This window comes from Podarcis vaucheri (assembly GCF_965113315.1).
Source record: "Podarcis vaucheri genome assembly, chromosome: 6".
Lineage (NCBI taxonomy): Eukaryota > Metazoa > Chordata > Lepidosauria > Squamata > Lacertidae > Podarcis > Podarcis vaucheri.
The window spans coordinates 51374802-51391166 of NC_138764.1; the positions used below are offsets into that span (position 1 = coordinate 51374802).

At 38.7% G+C, this 16365-nt stretch overlaps 1 protein-coding gene across 7 annotated transcripts in view; it reads right to left on the minus strand.

The window, feature by feature from the left end:
• The window catches only part of ELAVL4 (ELAV like RNA binding protein 4), a 93115-nt gene that overhangs the window by 59671 nt on the left and 17079 nt on the right, over window positions 1-16365 (minus strand). For 2 of the 7 annotated variants that reach the window (XM_082226780.1, XM_082226778.1), the window contains exon 1: window positions 15307-15438. The exons of 1 other annotated variant lie outside the window; for it this stretch is intronic. In XM_082226780.1, the coding sequence (XP_082082906.1) occupies window positions 15307-15423 (117 nt within the window). In that variant the 5' untranslated portion in view covers window positions 15424-15438. Of the gene's footprint in view, window positions 1-10871; window positions 11159-12133; window positions 12492-12902; window positions 13140-15306; window positions 15439-15776; window positions 16020-16365 lie in introns of those variants that run through there. 4 more of the 7 variants (XM_082226782.1, XM_082226784.1, XM_082226783.1 and 1 more) reach the window with 4 other exon arrangements.

The window sequence follows — 16365 nt, forward strand, 5'->3', positions numbered from 1 at the left end:
ATATAATCCTGTCTCACCAAATACATATCTTTTTATCTCCTATATCCAACCTTAGAATGGATTGTGGCCTTTAACAGGCAGGCACCAATTACGAGTTTGCAACAGAATAACAAACCATTCCTTGGTGAAGTATTTACAACCAGTTTATCTGGCAGATCTAGGATGAAGATAGAAAGTATTTTAGTGTTTCTTACTTGTGGAAGAGACATGGCCATCTAAAGTGCTAATTCACTGTAAAATAAATGAAGTCTCATGTATGGACTGATGTGAGCATGGTTGGAAGGGAATGAACAACTTTGCTGAAGCAGCATCTGATGAATGCTCTGGGTGGGAGCTCACTTGCATGCAACCTTCAGTTCCACAATGAAAGGAAGGTAGGACATAAAAATATATATTATTAAAACAGATCCTTAGAAATGAAACATTTGATAATACTGAAATGTTTGTTTTACAGGTATGATTCTTTGGATATACACTGGTGCACACTTTGACATGTAATCTAGGTCTGAAACAGGGGTCTGCAAACTTTTCCAGCAGGGGGCTGGTCCACTGTCCCTCACAGCTTGTGGGGGGCCGGACTATATTTTGGGGGGAAAAGAAGAAGAACAAGAACAAATTCCTATGCCCCACAAATAACCCAGAGATACATTTTAAATAAAGGGGCACATTCTACTCATGTAAAAACACGCTAATTCCTGGACCGTCTGCGGGCCGGATTTAGAAGGCGATTGGGCCAGATCCAGGCCCCGGGCCTTAGTTTGCCTACCCATGGTCTGAAACATATTCACAACTATTTTTAAAGGGGGTGGGGAGAGCTGAAATGATGGAAAGTTTAGAAATCAAAATTTAGAGGGGAAAAGGTGTGCCAAAATGTTAAATTGTGGAAGAAGCTGAGAAGAGGGCACAAATGACACCAAATACTTCATGTAGTCAGATATTACTATCACTGATATTACCACTACCTGGATGAACACAAGAATATTTATTTTCTACTTCTATCAGTTGAACATCAGGGCACTGTTACTCAAGTTTCCCCAGCAAAACTGGGGAATACTACCAAATCAGTTTACATTGTTTTGTTTACAATTAAGTAGTATCTAATTTTTTTTGTTTTTAAATTTATTTTTATTAAAGATTTTTTGGTTTACAAAAGTATGTGCAATGTCTCTTTCCAAGTTACATTTTCTACAGATCAGTTGATATGTTACTTGTTTTGCCTTTGAAAGCATTTCTGGTGATATATGGTTATATTTAGAAGTTTAACACTATCACACCTGTAATTACAGCTGCTCACTAAAATTCCAGCAATATTTATTTAATAGATGACATTTTTAAAATACAGTGCCTCAACTCTTTGAACAGAAAAACTAACAGTCACAAAAACCCCTTCGGGGAATGTGGTGGAGAGTGTTGTGACAGGGCAAGCTGCAAGCATTCTTCGATAGCACTTCTATTGAGATCCACTTCTGTTTAGGTTATGGTCTGTCCATGGAACCTTTACAGAGATCATGACCAGGAGGTGGGGGTGGGATTGCGACCTGGTTCTCACTTCTAGACCTTGCTGTGGTGTTTGATATCACTGAGCATTGTATCCTCAGCTTGACTAGAGCAGCTGACAGAATGAGGTGTACAAGGAGTCATCCAACCATCTTAGGGACTCTACAGTGGATTTGTGTAGGCTTTACTCCTTAGCCTTTTTGTCTCCTGAAGATATCCCACAAGGCAGCGGAGGTTTAGGATTAGTTTTCTTCTCCTTCCCAGGTTGACAAGCCCCATCCATCTACACTTCCATCTACAGCACATGCAGAAACTGCTCTGATGGGATTTTATCAAATGTGACTGTCTCATTTTTACCTCTGGATCTAGATCACTTATGGGGGGAAATGAAAAAGCGCCAATTTCAATACTACTTTTTATTTCTTTATTAGATGTATCAAATAAATGCATCTACCCTCCAATATTAAAACACAAGATCTAACACTTTTTTAAAAGGAAAACCTCACATTAAATAAAAAAGAACTGCCAGCAAATAAAGGAAACTTTAAAACCAGGGATCAGTGCACTAATATTATATTATACTGCTTGGCAAACGCCTGCGGGGAAAGAACTGTCTTCAGCTGGTGGCACAAGACCAATAAAAAGAGGCTAGATGCATCTCCTGAGGTAAGGAGTTCTGCTATTTAGGTACACAAATGGAGAAGGATCTTTTCCATGTCCCATCACAACCAACTGTGCCTCGGTCATTGCTGCAACATGGAGAGCCCACTCTAGAAGGTCTCAAGGAATAGGCAGGATGGTATGGGAGGAGAAAACCTTTAGGTAACCAACATTCACGTCACTTGGGGCTTTTAAAAGGTCATCATCAAGATTCTGAATTACAGTTGTTGCAAAATGAAAACTACATGTCCCAACAATAAACAATTCCAGTAAGTTTAGCTGCTGCATCTGAACAAATTGGAGCTTCTGTAGACTCTTTTAAAGGCAACCCCATTTAAGGATGTGGCAACTATCTAGTCCCGAGGCAACTAAGGCATTTCTCGCCAGTCTGAAATGCTCAGGAGCAGGTGCAGCTGAATAAAAGAACAGTACATTTTTGGTGCTTTGAGGTGCACTGTGTACCATGATGAAAAGAACACTAACCAAAGGGATGGCATGGTATACACATGGTCTAAGGGTCATGACTCCAGCATAGCTCTAGGTATGAAAAGTATATTCCAAGGGCAAAAAATGCACAAGATCTGCACAGAGATACCAAACACCTACTGCTGCAGGTTTTCAGTTATTCTAAAGCTTTTGAAAGAAAGACAAGATGGTATATCGCTAAACCAGCAAGTTTTGCAAAGATAAACTTAACTTTGCGTGTGAATAAAATACTTCATTGCTGTCAAATGTGAGCAGCATGTAACCACACAGGCGAATGCTACACTGAAGAACAAACAGCAGATGACATATTACAAATGGGATATACTTCCTGCATAAAACTCTAAATGACTGTTCAGTTACAGTCAGCTGGACGTTTAAGGCAGTAATAAAGCCTTCTAATATATACTTTGACAGAGGAAAATTTGAGCACTTGTGTTATGTTGTGCTGTTATGTTATGCAAACAAGGTTTCATCATTGTGAACAAGTTAAGCCAATAAGAAACTATTTTCAAATATAGAGGTCATAAATATGTATAGTAATTGTGATGCAAAATTTCACCCTGAAAATATTAAAATATACAAAATTAATTATATTCTATCAAAGCCAATATCTGATTCCCAAGACAGCTGAAGTTGTGACAGTCAAATAGGTAAACTTGAGATATTCAAGTTTAAACTACAGTTGTATCCAATATAACCATACAATATAAACGGTGTTTCCTTTCTTCCTATGTGCACCTCATCCTACAAAGAAATCTCAGATTAAAATGGTAAAATATAGATTATAGGATTATTATTATTTTTTAAAAAAACACAAATTGGTTACCCTAAATTAACTGAAGTTTCCTCACCTGAAGTTGGTCATGGCACTGCATACTATAACAAAATAATTGTGTAGAGAACAATACAGATTAAATTCTGGTTACAAAACAGCTCTGCCCCTACAGGATTAATAACACCTCGCAAACGGTGCATGATGTTCAATTACTGTCCACCTGCATTCATACTGTCTCCTACTTTGTTCACAAATTGAGAATAATCTATCAGTTCATTTCAAGTGTATAGGACATGACAATGAAGTGATAATACAGGGAGCTAGCTATGTCGTTATGTGCAACCTATAGCCGCAGAAGGGCAGCTTAGGTCTGGTCTGCATATTCAGCAAAACAAGGTGACAGAGACAGGTCACAGGATGGGATGCAGGCATAAATCATTTTTTTTATATTAAAAAATCTCCCTATGCAGAAGTTTCTCTGCAAGTGAAAAACTAGCACCTTAGGGCCTGGCACTCCCTATCACCTGCAGGTTTAAGTAGGTACTGCCTCAGGATTCTACCATCTCATTTTGGTGCGTGCGTATACTAGGACTTAAAGACTGCTGGGATTCAGACTGAAGCCTTTTAAAGACCAAAACTGTGGTGGAAAAATATTGGTTCCTCCTCCTTCACTAAAATGTGTTGCTAACTCACACCTCATGATTTCCACACCTAACTAAACTTCCAAATAAAGTTGTGTAAGAAGCACAGTGTTAATTTCAGCTTTTATTTTCCACTTCATCAAATATTCAACTTACAAATATTTTCTTCAGATCTAGTGCTGGCAAAGAAAAGATACTAAAAATATACTCATTTTACAGAAATAGCAGTTCTACTGTTAAATATATACCACACTTTCTGAACGATCAAACATGATGTCAACTCATTAACCACATTCAAGATTCTCTGAGTAGGTTAAACTCGCAGTAAAGTTTTTGAAGTGTTCCAAACACATATGCTACTATGCAGAGCTACTGAATTGGCTCCTTCAAATGGGCACATTCAAAGCCGTTTTAGTTGCTATACTAACACTGCAATCCTAAATAGACTTACCTAGGACTAAAGATGTAATCCAAACCCCTCTTAATTGGGACTAAGCCCCACTGAATTCAGTAGGACGTGTATTGATGAAGCCATGGCTAGGATTGTGCTGCAGGTCAAAATGATTTCAATGAAGCTTACTTCTGTATAGATATGACTAGGATTGCATTATAGGTTTGCCTTTACAATGCATGAATCTGTCTAGACCTGGCTAATTCGCTACAATAGCTGTTCTTACAGAAAGAACAACTGATGCTCCAAAACTGTAGCCCTCCTTAAGTAGGATTAAGCCTCAATGAATTCAGTGGAGCTTGCTTCTTAAAAGGCTCCTGCAATGTGGCACTGTAAAAGCTGCACCTTAACAGCACACCTGGCACACATTAGAAAGAGATATGGATACTTGTGTAATCAAAAATACATGCATTTCAACAGCAGCACAGCAATAGAGGCCAAAAGAAAGAAAAAAAGAGGGAGGGAGACATCACTGTATATGTTAAATATAAAATATAAATTATAAAATTTACAAGTTCAAAGTTAACACTGAAAATGAGCTGTTAAAAACTGGTCACCTGACCACACTGCATTCAAGCAACATTTTGTCTGGATCCCATTTCTATTTCTGAAATACCACATTTGTTTCAGACTAAATGCAAGACCAAAACCTGTAGATAAAGTTGGACCAATATGTTATACCATAGCTTCCCATGCCTTTTGTGTGGGATGCTGTTGTCTGGTGGATCAGCAGCTGCCAGGCTGCGGCCTCCCCAGCCAGTTCATGCAAGGTCCCACAGGATCTGGCAAGAGTACTAGGTGGGCAGGATGGTCAAGGTCACTCTGTTACGCATTCTATACTTTGTGATGACCTTGGGTGGAACAGCATTGGGCAGGATCTAAACATAATGAGAACCTCCATAAGAGGTCTTGGGATGGAGGGGGGGGGGAATCAAGCCACACCCCTAACTCAAAAGGGGCCCGGCCTCCCCTCCCCAGCTGCCCAGTGGGAACCCAGATGTCTGGTCTACACCACATCAGAGTCTAATGCTGGACAACTCTCATGGGTGCTTCCCAACTGTCTGGCAGCAGTATTTATTCCAACACTGATTCAAATGAAGACCAGATCCTTGCCCGACTGCCACGCCAACACTGCTTATCTGCTGAATAATCCAAAATAAATAAGTGGCCTACTTCATCCCCAAAATATGTATTTGTTGCGCTCATTCCCACTGCACTAATGAGCCGCAACTGCTGCACTAGGATTACCTTCAGTTCAATAACTAATTTAGTACTAAGAAATGCTTACAGTTGGAGCATACATTGAAGGCAGCACTGAAAAAGTTAGATGGATGGTGGCAGAAGAAAAGACCACGTATGCTTCTTCTTTGACTTTATGAGCAGACAGTTAATGTAACACATTTTAGATGGTGGTTCACCCTTCAAAACACATGTCTCTTTCAACTCCCAACAGCTGGTGGGCATACCCTGTTTAGTAGTTTCATTTTATATGGTTCAACCTTCTCCCTTTGTATTCTACTTGAAGGTTTCACCTTAGCTCAACTACTAGCACCTTTCAAAATATCCTAAAGGTTGCAGAAGATTTTGGAAAAGGTATCTGAATGTTTCAGTGAGCATTTCTATCTGACTCCAGAGGGAATTAAAATCTAGATTCTAGGTCTGCAGGTAAACAGAATACTGTAATTCAACTGTCTTTAGGCCCACATTTTGGCAGGAAATTCTGCAGTTAGGCTTCTTAAATTTCATTGAGGTCACTAAGATTTAAGCAGCTTGAATGCAGAATCACAGCCTTTGTCTTTTAAGCTTGTGATAAACACCAGACTGATTTCCATTTTTATATGCACTGACAGGAAGCTTTCAAGGCCAAATGTATGTTAACACAATTCTCATATGAAATATGTCTAATCTTAATTATCAGTGTGCTTTAGTGATGATAAACATTAACAGAATAAGAATACCCTTGTATTCCACAAAAAGTAGAACACAAGTGTAGGGTGTTGTTTTTAATGGAAAAGGTGTTTTAGGGTTAGGTTTTTCTTACGACAACCAATATGTCTTGAAATCCATGGGGCAGAGGCTTCTGTAATTCTTATGTAAGCTGATAATACACTAGGGTCTTAGTCATTAAAAGGCCAGCTCCAATTAGAACTAATTGGTGGGGAAAGTTACCCCACTACTACTTACTTTTATGTTAATTCCAAAATACCTTTGTTAGAGAAAGCGATGGAAAAGACAACAATCCTTTATTAACTATAATTCAGCTTGGAGTTTTTAAACAAGTTTGACTGCTACACTTCATTTTTCACAGCTCTTTCCCACTGCTAAGTCTGCTTAAAGAGGGCACTTTATGAAGATGGAGCCAGTCTGCTATTTTTCAGGTGCAACCTGGAGAATAAATACACTGACCAGCAGAGTGAATATCAAAAAGGCTATTCTGCAAGGCCAACTTACATTACCAGGCAGAGTGAAGTACTGCTTATTGTTACAATACAAGTGAATTTCTAACATTGCCTATAAAACTTCTAGGTTACAACGCAGGCATATTTCTGGTCAATATTCCAATCTACAGGGAGTTAGAAATTACGAGTGTCTACGTATCATATCAATCAAAAAGCAAATATGCCTAGGGCAATGCAAAAGTGATCAGAATTTAAAGATGTTATCTACTGGAAAGGATCCAGTGGTATCACAGTCCAAAGCCAACACTCAGAAACACTTAAGCACGCACAGAAGCGCTTCGCAAGGATTTTCCTTGAAGTGTTACAAATGACTACAACTTCTACATTCATGTGCCTCAGTTTCAAGTAAACAGGCAAACAGCATATCCCCTGTATCATCAAGGTTTAGGATCACTGAAATGGCACACAACACATTGGATCAACACCCAATCCAGTGATCCTGCATGTGCAGATAACCACATATGCCCACAGCATTGTCTCTGCTGGTTTTAATGATACAAGCTAATTTAAAATTAAAGTACCTCTTAAGAGGCCAGGCCAAGGACATCTCATCTGCCCATCACGGTAGAGTACTGGGCATAATTGTGTTCACCTTAGCAACAAAGGAACATTTCAGCATTTTATATATGTTCTCATTCCCAGCCTTGCATAGAGCATTTCTAAAAAGCATGTTCAGCCTTTAACTGACCTTGTTTCTTCAATGTTCTCTCTGCCTTTTTATCCAATTTAATTAAGGGTTTCTCGCTGCTTCTTGGTATTTCCTGGCTCTTCTAGATTACTACTTCATATTAAAAGGTACAGTTAAGGGAAGAATAATGGATGGGAATTATTCTCAGTTTCCTCTTTACTTCTACAGGGCCCCATGGGCACAAAAGCTGTGCCATGGCTAAAGCAAACTAATGTAGTTATTAGAGAAAATAAATAGCCCTGGCCATGGAGGTAATTCTTAATGAATTAATACATAAATGATTTCTAGTTGTGGGAACCCCATCAAATTATTACAAATATTAAATATATGTTCGCCATATACAGCTATACGGCTTTTTTAAAACACTGCTGCTCCAAAACTATTGTCAAAACAATTAATAAGGGATTGTTTTTGCTGCCCCATGCTATCATTTAAGAAGAAACATAGATAATAATTAAAGCAAAAAGCATACGAAGTCAAGCTATTGACACTTCTACTACACGAATTCAAAATTTGTCCATTATCTCTCGTACTGGATTGGTACATTCCCTCCTGTTTATCCCTTCATTTTCCCTTGACAGCTCAGTTTACACAATTTTTGCAATGGCATATAAATTTACTACCTCTGCTTTCTTTTCTTCAGCTCTGAAGCTAGTGACCTATAAGTCTTCTATACTTTAAGGTGTTTAGGAGCTCGCTTGAAGGAATAGCTAAGTAAATTTTGAACATTACTTATAGCTCTTCTGTACATAAAAAAATCTGTGTTTAATGTAAACGAACATATTCTTCACTGGTTATAATAAACTAAAAATATAGGATAAGTTTAGCCAAAGTACTTTTTAGAAAGGGGTGAAAAGAACAAATGTTTTCACTGAATTATGTATTTTTCTACCATAGGATTATGTACATCTCATGCATCCTTGTCTGTTCTCACAGAAGACCAAATGTGTTTAGCCTTACTAAACCAAAGCAAGAGAAGCACAAGTGCGCACATGCTCGCATGCATAAACACGCAGACACATACACCCCACTCACTCATCTACCTCTGAGAGAAGAGCAGAAATGGCAGAAGATGGGTAATTGCCTTTCCAAAAGGTACTGGCCAATTTTACAAAATCTGATGCCATCAGTGATTCAGCCCTGCATAAAATTTCTTGCAATTCTTTTCTCCCTAAACCCCAATGACATTGGAAAAAATACTGCATTGCAGTATTTGCCAGTGTATCAGAGGGTATTCTGTCAGATGCCCCAAAGTCAAACCAAATAAGAAGGCACATAATCACATATAGTAAATGCCACACAACAGAGAAACTGAAAAGTGTGACAACGCTGCGAGTGCAATTAAATATTCAAGCTGTACTCCATGCCCACTCTGTATCTTAAGGTCCTGGATTATGTACAAAAATATCAAGGATTTATATACTCCTGAAGTTACTTTATGTGGGTAATCATGCACAGCCTAGAACTATAACCTCCCCACAAGGTCATGCATATGTAAGACTTAATGTTACATATGTAGTAACTCCTAACAAGCGTTCCCAGAGACATACTAGGCATTCAAAAGTTTTTAAAACATAACTTATGGGGCAAAACGTGTGGAAGATTGAAAAAAGAAAAAAAGAAAAGGTATTACCAAAAAACAATTTATTAAGATTCCATAACACTGAAAAAATAATCCATTGAAGTTTGAACTCTTCTATGCCTATTAAGAACAGAATATAACCAAGCCCACCACTGGAAGCATCCTTTTGTTGCCATTCTTTTCTTGGTCACCCTTTTGTTGTGATTCTCTAATACAGCATGTTAGTTCTTCCTTTACCAACGCAGCCAAAAGAGGCAACAAAAAGAAAGGAGCCAAAGGAAAGATGTCCACCTAGAAGAGCATCTTTCTACGTGCCAGTTTCATTAGTTATGTGCACTGCAATAGGAATAATTATAAATTAAAGGATGGAGTCAATATTTAAACAATCCATAAACTGGACTATTTGTCCTGACTAGAATTTTGTAAACTATAGATATTTAAATAAAATGCTTCACACATCTCACCTGCTTTAGGTATCCAATTAAAGGTTCAGTGCAGAATCATAAATAATCTGCTTGTTTTATATATTTTTCTTCTACAAAGGTTCTATTCATAAGCTTTCATGTTACCCAAGAAAATCTTACGTGTATAAACTAACAGTAAATAAAGAGCTACATATACGTAGAAGCTATGGATATTACATCCATCTCTGGCACCAAAAATCTGATAGTTCAATGCCAATGAGATATATGTAAGAAGGAAATGAAAATCTACACTAAAATTGTGTAGAGTAGATGAAAGAAGAACCCTAAAAAAACACCTACCAAAATGATTCAAGAAAACAATAGAGCTGTATGCCGATACTCTTTGAGAATGGGGAGGGAGACACTCAATAGTCTGAATGTGGAATGAAGATTATGAACATAATATTGCATCTGAAAATGATTTTTTAAAATTCATCAGAGTTTCCATATATGAACCCATACAACTTTCTTTTCCTATATAGCGACATGGTCAATTTCGTCTACCCTGAAGTCTCCAAAAGAATTAGTTAAGGAATGAAATCCAAGCAGACTTGATTTCTCGTCTTTTAATCCTTCTAAACACTAGCATTTCCATTCTAACTGATCATTCAAATTATGTGCCAAAGAAAGGGAATGCGAAATTTGGCAAGCATAAAAGGTGTGCCCCTGTATTTCTGGTATGCTTCTCTTTTATCCTTGCCATACATTCCGGGCATGTGCATCCTTAGCCTTCTGTATTATATTTACCATCACCTGCCAACCAACAAAGTCTTCTAATGCTTTACATGCCTACTACCTTCTTTTAAGAGATGCTATGCTATTATTTTGTGCCCGACAACATATGGCACCATAAAAATTAGCAACAGATACTCAAGTCTGTTCTTAACAGCACCTAGCTCATATTTTTGTATTTTAAGTACTGCTTCACAAAAGACAGATAACGTATTGCGATAAAAGATCTGTAAGACTGTGGAAATTAAGTTGGGTAGGAAAAAGAGTAGTTTCATTATATTTGAAATCTGCGATTCCATGCATAAACTAAATGACAGGCTGTATTTGCATTAAATAATGATTCCACTACAGAACCATGGCATTTCACAAAACACACAACGAACAGCACTTCCACATAAAAACCTTTACTTAGGGCAAGTTTGTGCACAGTTCTCACCCTGACATTTGATGAATACTCTAAGAGAGCATTTGCAAGTCTGCTAGTTCCATTCAGCATCCTGTATCCTTATAGTGTTCCGGTTCCCTTGCGCCTTGTGCTTTCTTGCACATGCAATTTCACATCAGAAATAAAATGGTTAAAGAGCCCCCACCCACCGTATGCAGAAAAAGAACAGATGCAGAAAAAAAAGGATTCTAGAAATCACTGTAAGCTTGAGCCAGAAATGTAATTAACACTTATTTATAAAGAATAATTAAAGTTGTGACTGCCACAAAGAACGCCAAAGATAATTGAGGTAGCCCCAGAATTTTTTTACGCTGTTTGCAGTATTCCCACATGACTGCCACCTGCTCCCCCCCTCAGCTTCCCCAGTGCTCGTTTCCCCGGCAACCTTTCATTGGCTTTTCCTCCCAGCTATCGCTTTCAGTTCGGCTGCTCAGTCTAATCTTATTTGTTTTACACCCATCAAAACAAGCAGCTAGACAAAGAAATCCTATAAGAATAGGGAAAAGACCACAGCTTTGTTTCCCAGTTTATAATAAATATCCAGAGAGAGAAGAGGGAACGCCTGCAAAATGTTTAATTGAAACAAAAGTAGGAAGAATGAGGTGAATGTTAATGCTTTTTCCCTCCCTCCTGCTGCCCCCCACCTCCGTGATTTGCTCTGTTCTGAAAGATTCAAAAGTCCATATTTGATAGAGCCATTTTGCACAATCTATAAGGAAAGCACAAGAAACAGCGAAGGGGGTGGTGGGGAGGGGGGGGGAGTAGAGAGAACAAGTCATGTAGTTTCTGATTTTTCTCTGCTGGAAGAATGCTCCAAAAATAGAAATACTACTATCACACCAATGGATTTAACTTCCTTCGGCAGAAAAGAAAGCACCCTTGTTTCACAATAGCGTTCGGATTCTACGGCAACAGTACATGCAGTCATTAGATTTCAACTTAGCAATCGTGTAGCACAAATGAAGATTAAAAGGCGTCTTGTGCTGGGGACACACTACAAAAGCACCGCGACTGTCAGCGGAGATCATCCAAATGCATGCTCACTGGATGAAACACTCAGTGTCACGACACTTGACTATATTTATATAATAGTTGTACATACACACTGCATACACAGGTGCCCCCATTAAAAGCCAAAACGACCTGTAATTTTATTTATGGCTCACAATCTGCCACCCTAAACAAGCATAATTCACAAGGCATACCAACTGCACCAAGCCTATATGGACAGTTTGCTGCCGGCATCCACTTACCATTTTCAAGCCATTCCACTCCATCTGTGATCACAAAGATGGACCCTTACAGCCCCGCACAGTGTCAAAAGCAAAAAGAACGTTATGTAAAAGCTGACATTCCTTCTTACAGAACTCCTGCCCAACGATGCAACAAATCGGCATATACTAGGCGCTGGTACACATACAAGCCGCCTCCTCTTTTTATGAGGTCATGACAGGAAACTCTTTGAAATACAATATGCAGCATTTACTGAAGCTCCTATAAATCACTCTCTTAGAAAAAAAGGAAGGAAGGAAGAAATACCATGCCTACTGCGCAATACACCAAACCAAAAAGTATCAGTCCCAAGGCAATTGCCTCCTTATTTTATTTTTTTCAAGGATTCCATTTTGCATGTGTGATGCCCGCGTGTGAATGTGGGGGAAATAACCACCCCAACCCCCGCCTTCAGCATTTCTGTTGGCCACACGCAGCCTCGTGCTGGAAGCCAGCCTTTTCTTTATTCCAAAAGAGAAATGATAATGACCTTAAAATGGCAAAGTACATCGCAGCTGCCCTTTATTAAAAGCGAGGCAAGTATATCAATGCGAGAGAGAGCAGGAGAGAGCGAGAAGGAAGATAAATGAAGGGAGAGAGACATTTAACAAGCGAGCCAGCGGGAGCAAACTAAACTCATGTGACAACACAGACTGATCAAAATGCAGACTTGGGGAAAGCTATATGTTCTATACACAGACTATGAAAGACTGCTGTAACAAACAGATTTTAAAAACTACTAATACCTACCATAACCATTCTTAATGGCAAATAATAGGTCTTGCAAGGCTTCAATTCCTCTAAGGATTTGATATGGTTTCAGGGAACTAAATGTGTTAGAATTGTATCTTTTTTTATAAATTAAAAATCAAAATCAAAAATCCACAAAACACACAGTGCTGTTGTAGGGTGCAGCAAAATGAGGAAAACAAAACAAAAACCCAAGCACTGTGATGAAGCCCCCTGATTTTAGAACGTAGCTAACAACTGAATAGAGCCTTGATGAAATTGGCTAGCAGCTTCTCCTTTTTACATCCATTTATGGGACCATCTGTCAGCTGAAAGCAAGATCCGATTGGCTAGGGAAACTAAAGGAGGCGTTGCAACATCAGGTGCTATTGAAATTAGCTACTGCCAGATTGACAATGTTAATGATTTGGTGACCTCTACAACAACAGAGACCAGATTTCTGAACTGCTGCTTGTGTCTAGTAATTAAGGGCCAGTTTAGGAACATCACACATGCATGGATTTTACCCACTCCTCTTTCCCCCTTCCTCCATCAGTCACTCAGAGAGAGGGGCAGTTTCAGGCCACACCTCAGAGTTTCCAGCACTTTGACACTCAAGTGTTACACCTCAGCCATGCTCCACTGACTCCATCCTCTCACCTCTTCCATGCAAGGCTGTGAAGTCTAGACCATTTAAACCACCTTATCTTTCTCGACAGTTGCTTTCCAGAGAAATGCATATTTAATGATCTGCCTCTAGGCTTAAAAGATATGACAAAAACACTTTAATGCGCATCTTAACTGTATTTATTCATTGGTGCTATGGTGTTTAGTCTCTACGTAATTCCCAAAGATCTGCCCATAATAAAGGACATTTGTGTATTTTGTAAATTTGATTTACAAAATTACAGTCACGGGATATTTCTCAGGACAAAACATTTAGTCAGAATGTTCAGGTAGAAAATGGGGGGGGGGATTTTAGGGTTTTGTTTTAGGGACTGTTCTGCTCTGGTTTAAGACAAAAGACAGTAATGCTTTTCTACACTATACAAGAGAGCATTTTAAAGTCTTGCTATGGTTGTGGAAATTTCTTTGCTTATTTGCATCTGAGAAAATAAAAATCACAAATGTGACCAAAATTTCACAAACTTTTCACCGTCCACCCACATAGTGAAAACACTTTTGATAAGGATATGTTCATTTACACTTGCAATAAAAAAGAGTTTGTTTCCAAAACGCATTCACTATTCTTATGTTTGCTTCAAACATATAAACTAGAACCTGCTCATACTATAGCCAACTCAGATTAACAATTTTACACACACACACAATATGCTCTCACTGGATGTTCTGAGCAAAACTATTCTGTGTGCCATCTGAAATTAGCTAAAACGTTTCCAAGCTATTAGAAACTGATTTGTTTGTCAGTTTCTAATGCAGCCACATCTGAGTAAAACACTACCATGGACCATGCAGCATACACATCTTCCACTGAGACCACAATATTACTATACAATGAGCAAACATAACCCATAACGAAAATAAAGAAGTGAAAACTGAAATAAAAGCAACTCACTGAAAAAGAAAATTGTACACTGTTTAAATAACTGTAAGCTTCCCTTTGGCTTCTGGATCTGATTGCTGTCCACTTAAAACTAAGAGATTCAACTAACCCATTTCAAAACTTAAAAACATCAAGTAGTACGACGGTAGAGTAAATGGCTGGGCAAGAGGATGGTGAACCCCAACTGTAACATGCAAGTTTCATTTGTAATAGTGATTTTGAATTAATTTCTGAGAGGTTAAAAAAAATTAAACAGAGTTTAATCCTCTATCCATCCTTTTCTCCGTCTCAACGCACTTCATTAGCCACCGCTTTTTAAATGTCCAGAATCATTATTCAGCTCTTTGTCTTAAAATACAATTGCAGATACAAGCATAAATTGGCTGTCTTGCCAACCTAAAAATCCATGCATTTTGTACAATGTGCACCAACACTGAGAACCACATAAGAAAAATATTTAAGAGAATTGAAATAAATAAATAATAAAGCAAGTGGGGTGGGAAAAACCACAATGCAAATACACCAATGTCCACAGAGGCCTCTCTCTAAAGACAAAGGCAGAATCCTATTGTTGGGGCTGGGGAACAGTCTTATTATCAGATTTCCAATAGGACCATTCATCTTTCGGGGGGGGGGCGGCGGCTGACCAGTGCATCACCAGCAGTGACACAATTTGTAAAGCATCAAAATTTTCAATAAAGTCTCTCAACCATAAACCGAGAGAAGCCTCCAAGTGGAGATGCTATTTTCATGAAACCCCCTTTATCTCCCCCTCCCCCAAAAAACTTGACTCAAAATGCAGCTAATCCATTTTCAAAATGAAACCACACGAGTCCTTTTGCCCTCCCTCTTCTTCCTTACCATAAATGAGCAGTTTCTTGACTCATTAATGACAGTTTCCCTTAAAAGAAGTGATCTCATAGCACTGTGTCCCTCTCCACCATGCATACATCCCAAAGGTTGCGGGTATCTTAGCATCAGGAACCGCCAGCAAGCTTTCTCATACAGAGTCCAGATGGACTATACTAGAAGCCAATTCAGCGTTAATAACTACCTACACTGTGCAGTTAAGAAGGCTTGCGTGGCATAATGTCCTAGGCAACAGCAGCTGATTAAAACCACAAATAAAAGAGAATCCTGTTATCCAAAATGATTGATGGGAGGTGTTGTTTAAAAAAAGAAAAAAGAAAAATAAAGCGAAGGATTTCCATCCCCCCCCCCCTTTTCTCTCTCTTTTAAATCTCTCACTTTTGAGGATGGAATCTTTTCTAAACATATGGAGAAGAAGAAGAAAAACCAAACACTGCCCAGAAGATGTGACAAAATATTACCTCATTATTTAACAAAGCAGCACTAAGCGTCCTGGTGATTTCAAACATCTTGCCACAGATTTTGGTTTTAGAGAAACGGAAAAGAGAATCCTTTGCAAATCCAGTCCTCTATCAGCACAGGGGAAGTCAAATTTCCTGCACACAACAATGTTTTCTCCCTAGATTTAACACATTAAAACACCTAGACAGTGAGCTGCATTTTCCCTCTTCGCATACAGAGCAGACTCACTCCTGTAACATGTACTGCTCTCTTTTGCCTGCTACTCCAAAGCATGGTTGTTACTTAAACTGTTCTTTAAAGTAACAGTTCACTCTCTAGCCACCAGGTGGGCAGCGTGGAATGATTCTTGAGATTTCAACTGAACAGCTCCTAACTGTGGCTCCTTATACAAATAAAATGCCAAGTATTTATAAGGGACAAAGGTGTGGCTTGCATGATTGTATCGTCTGCTTTGTCAATGAATCATGCACAGCTTTTGGGGGGGGGGGAGGGATAAATGAGCCATTTCAAAAATTACTTACCAGGGTCCCCCCCCCCCTAAGAAAACAAGGCATCTTAAATGAAAAGCCCCAATTACCACTTTTGAAA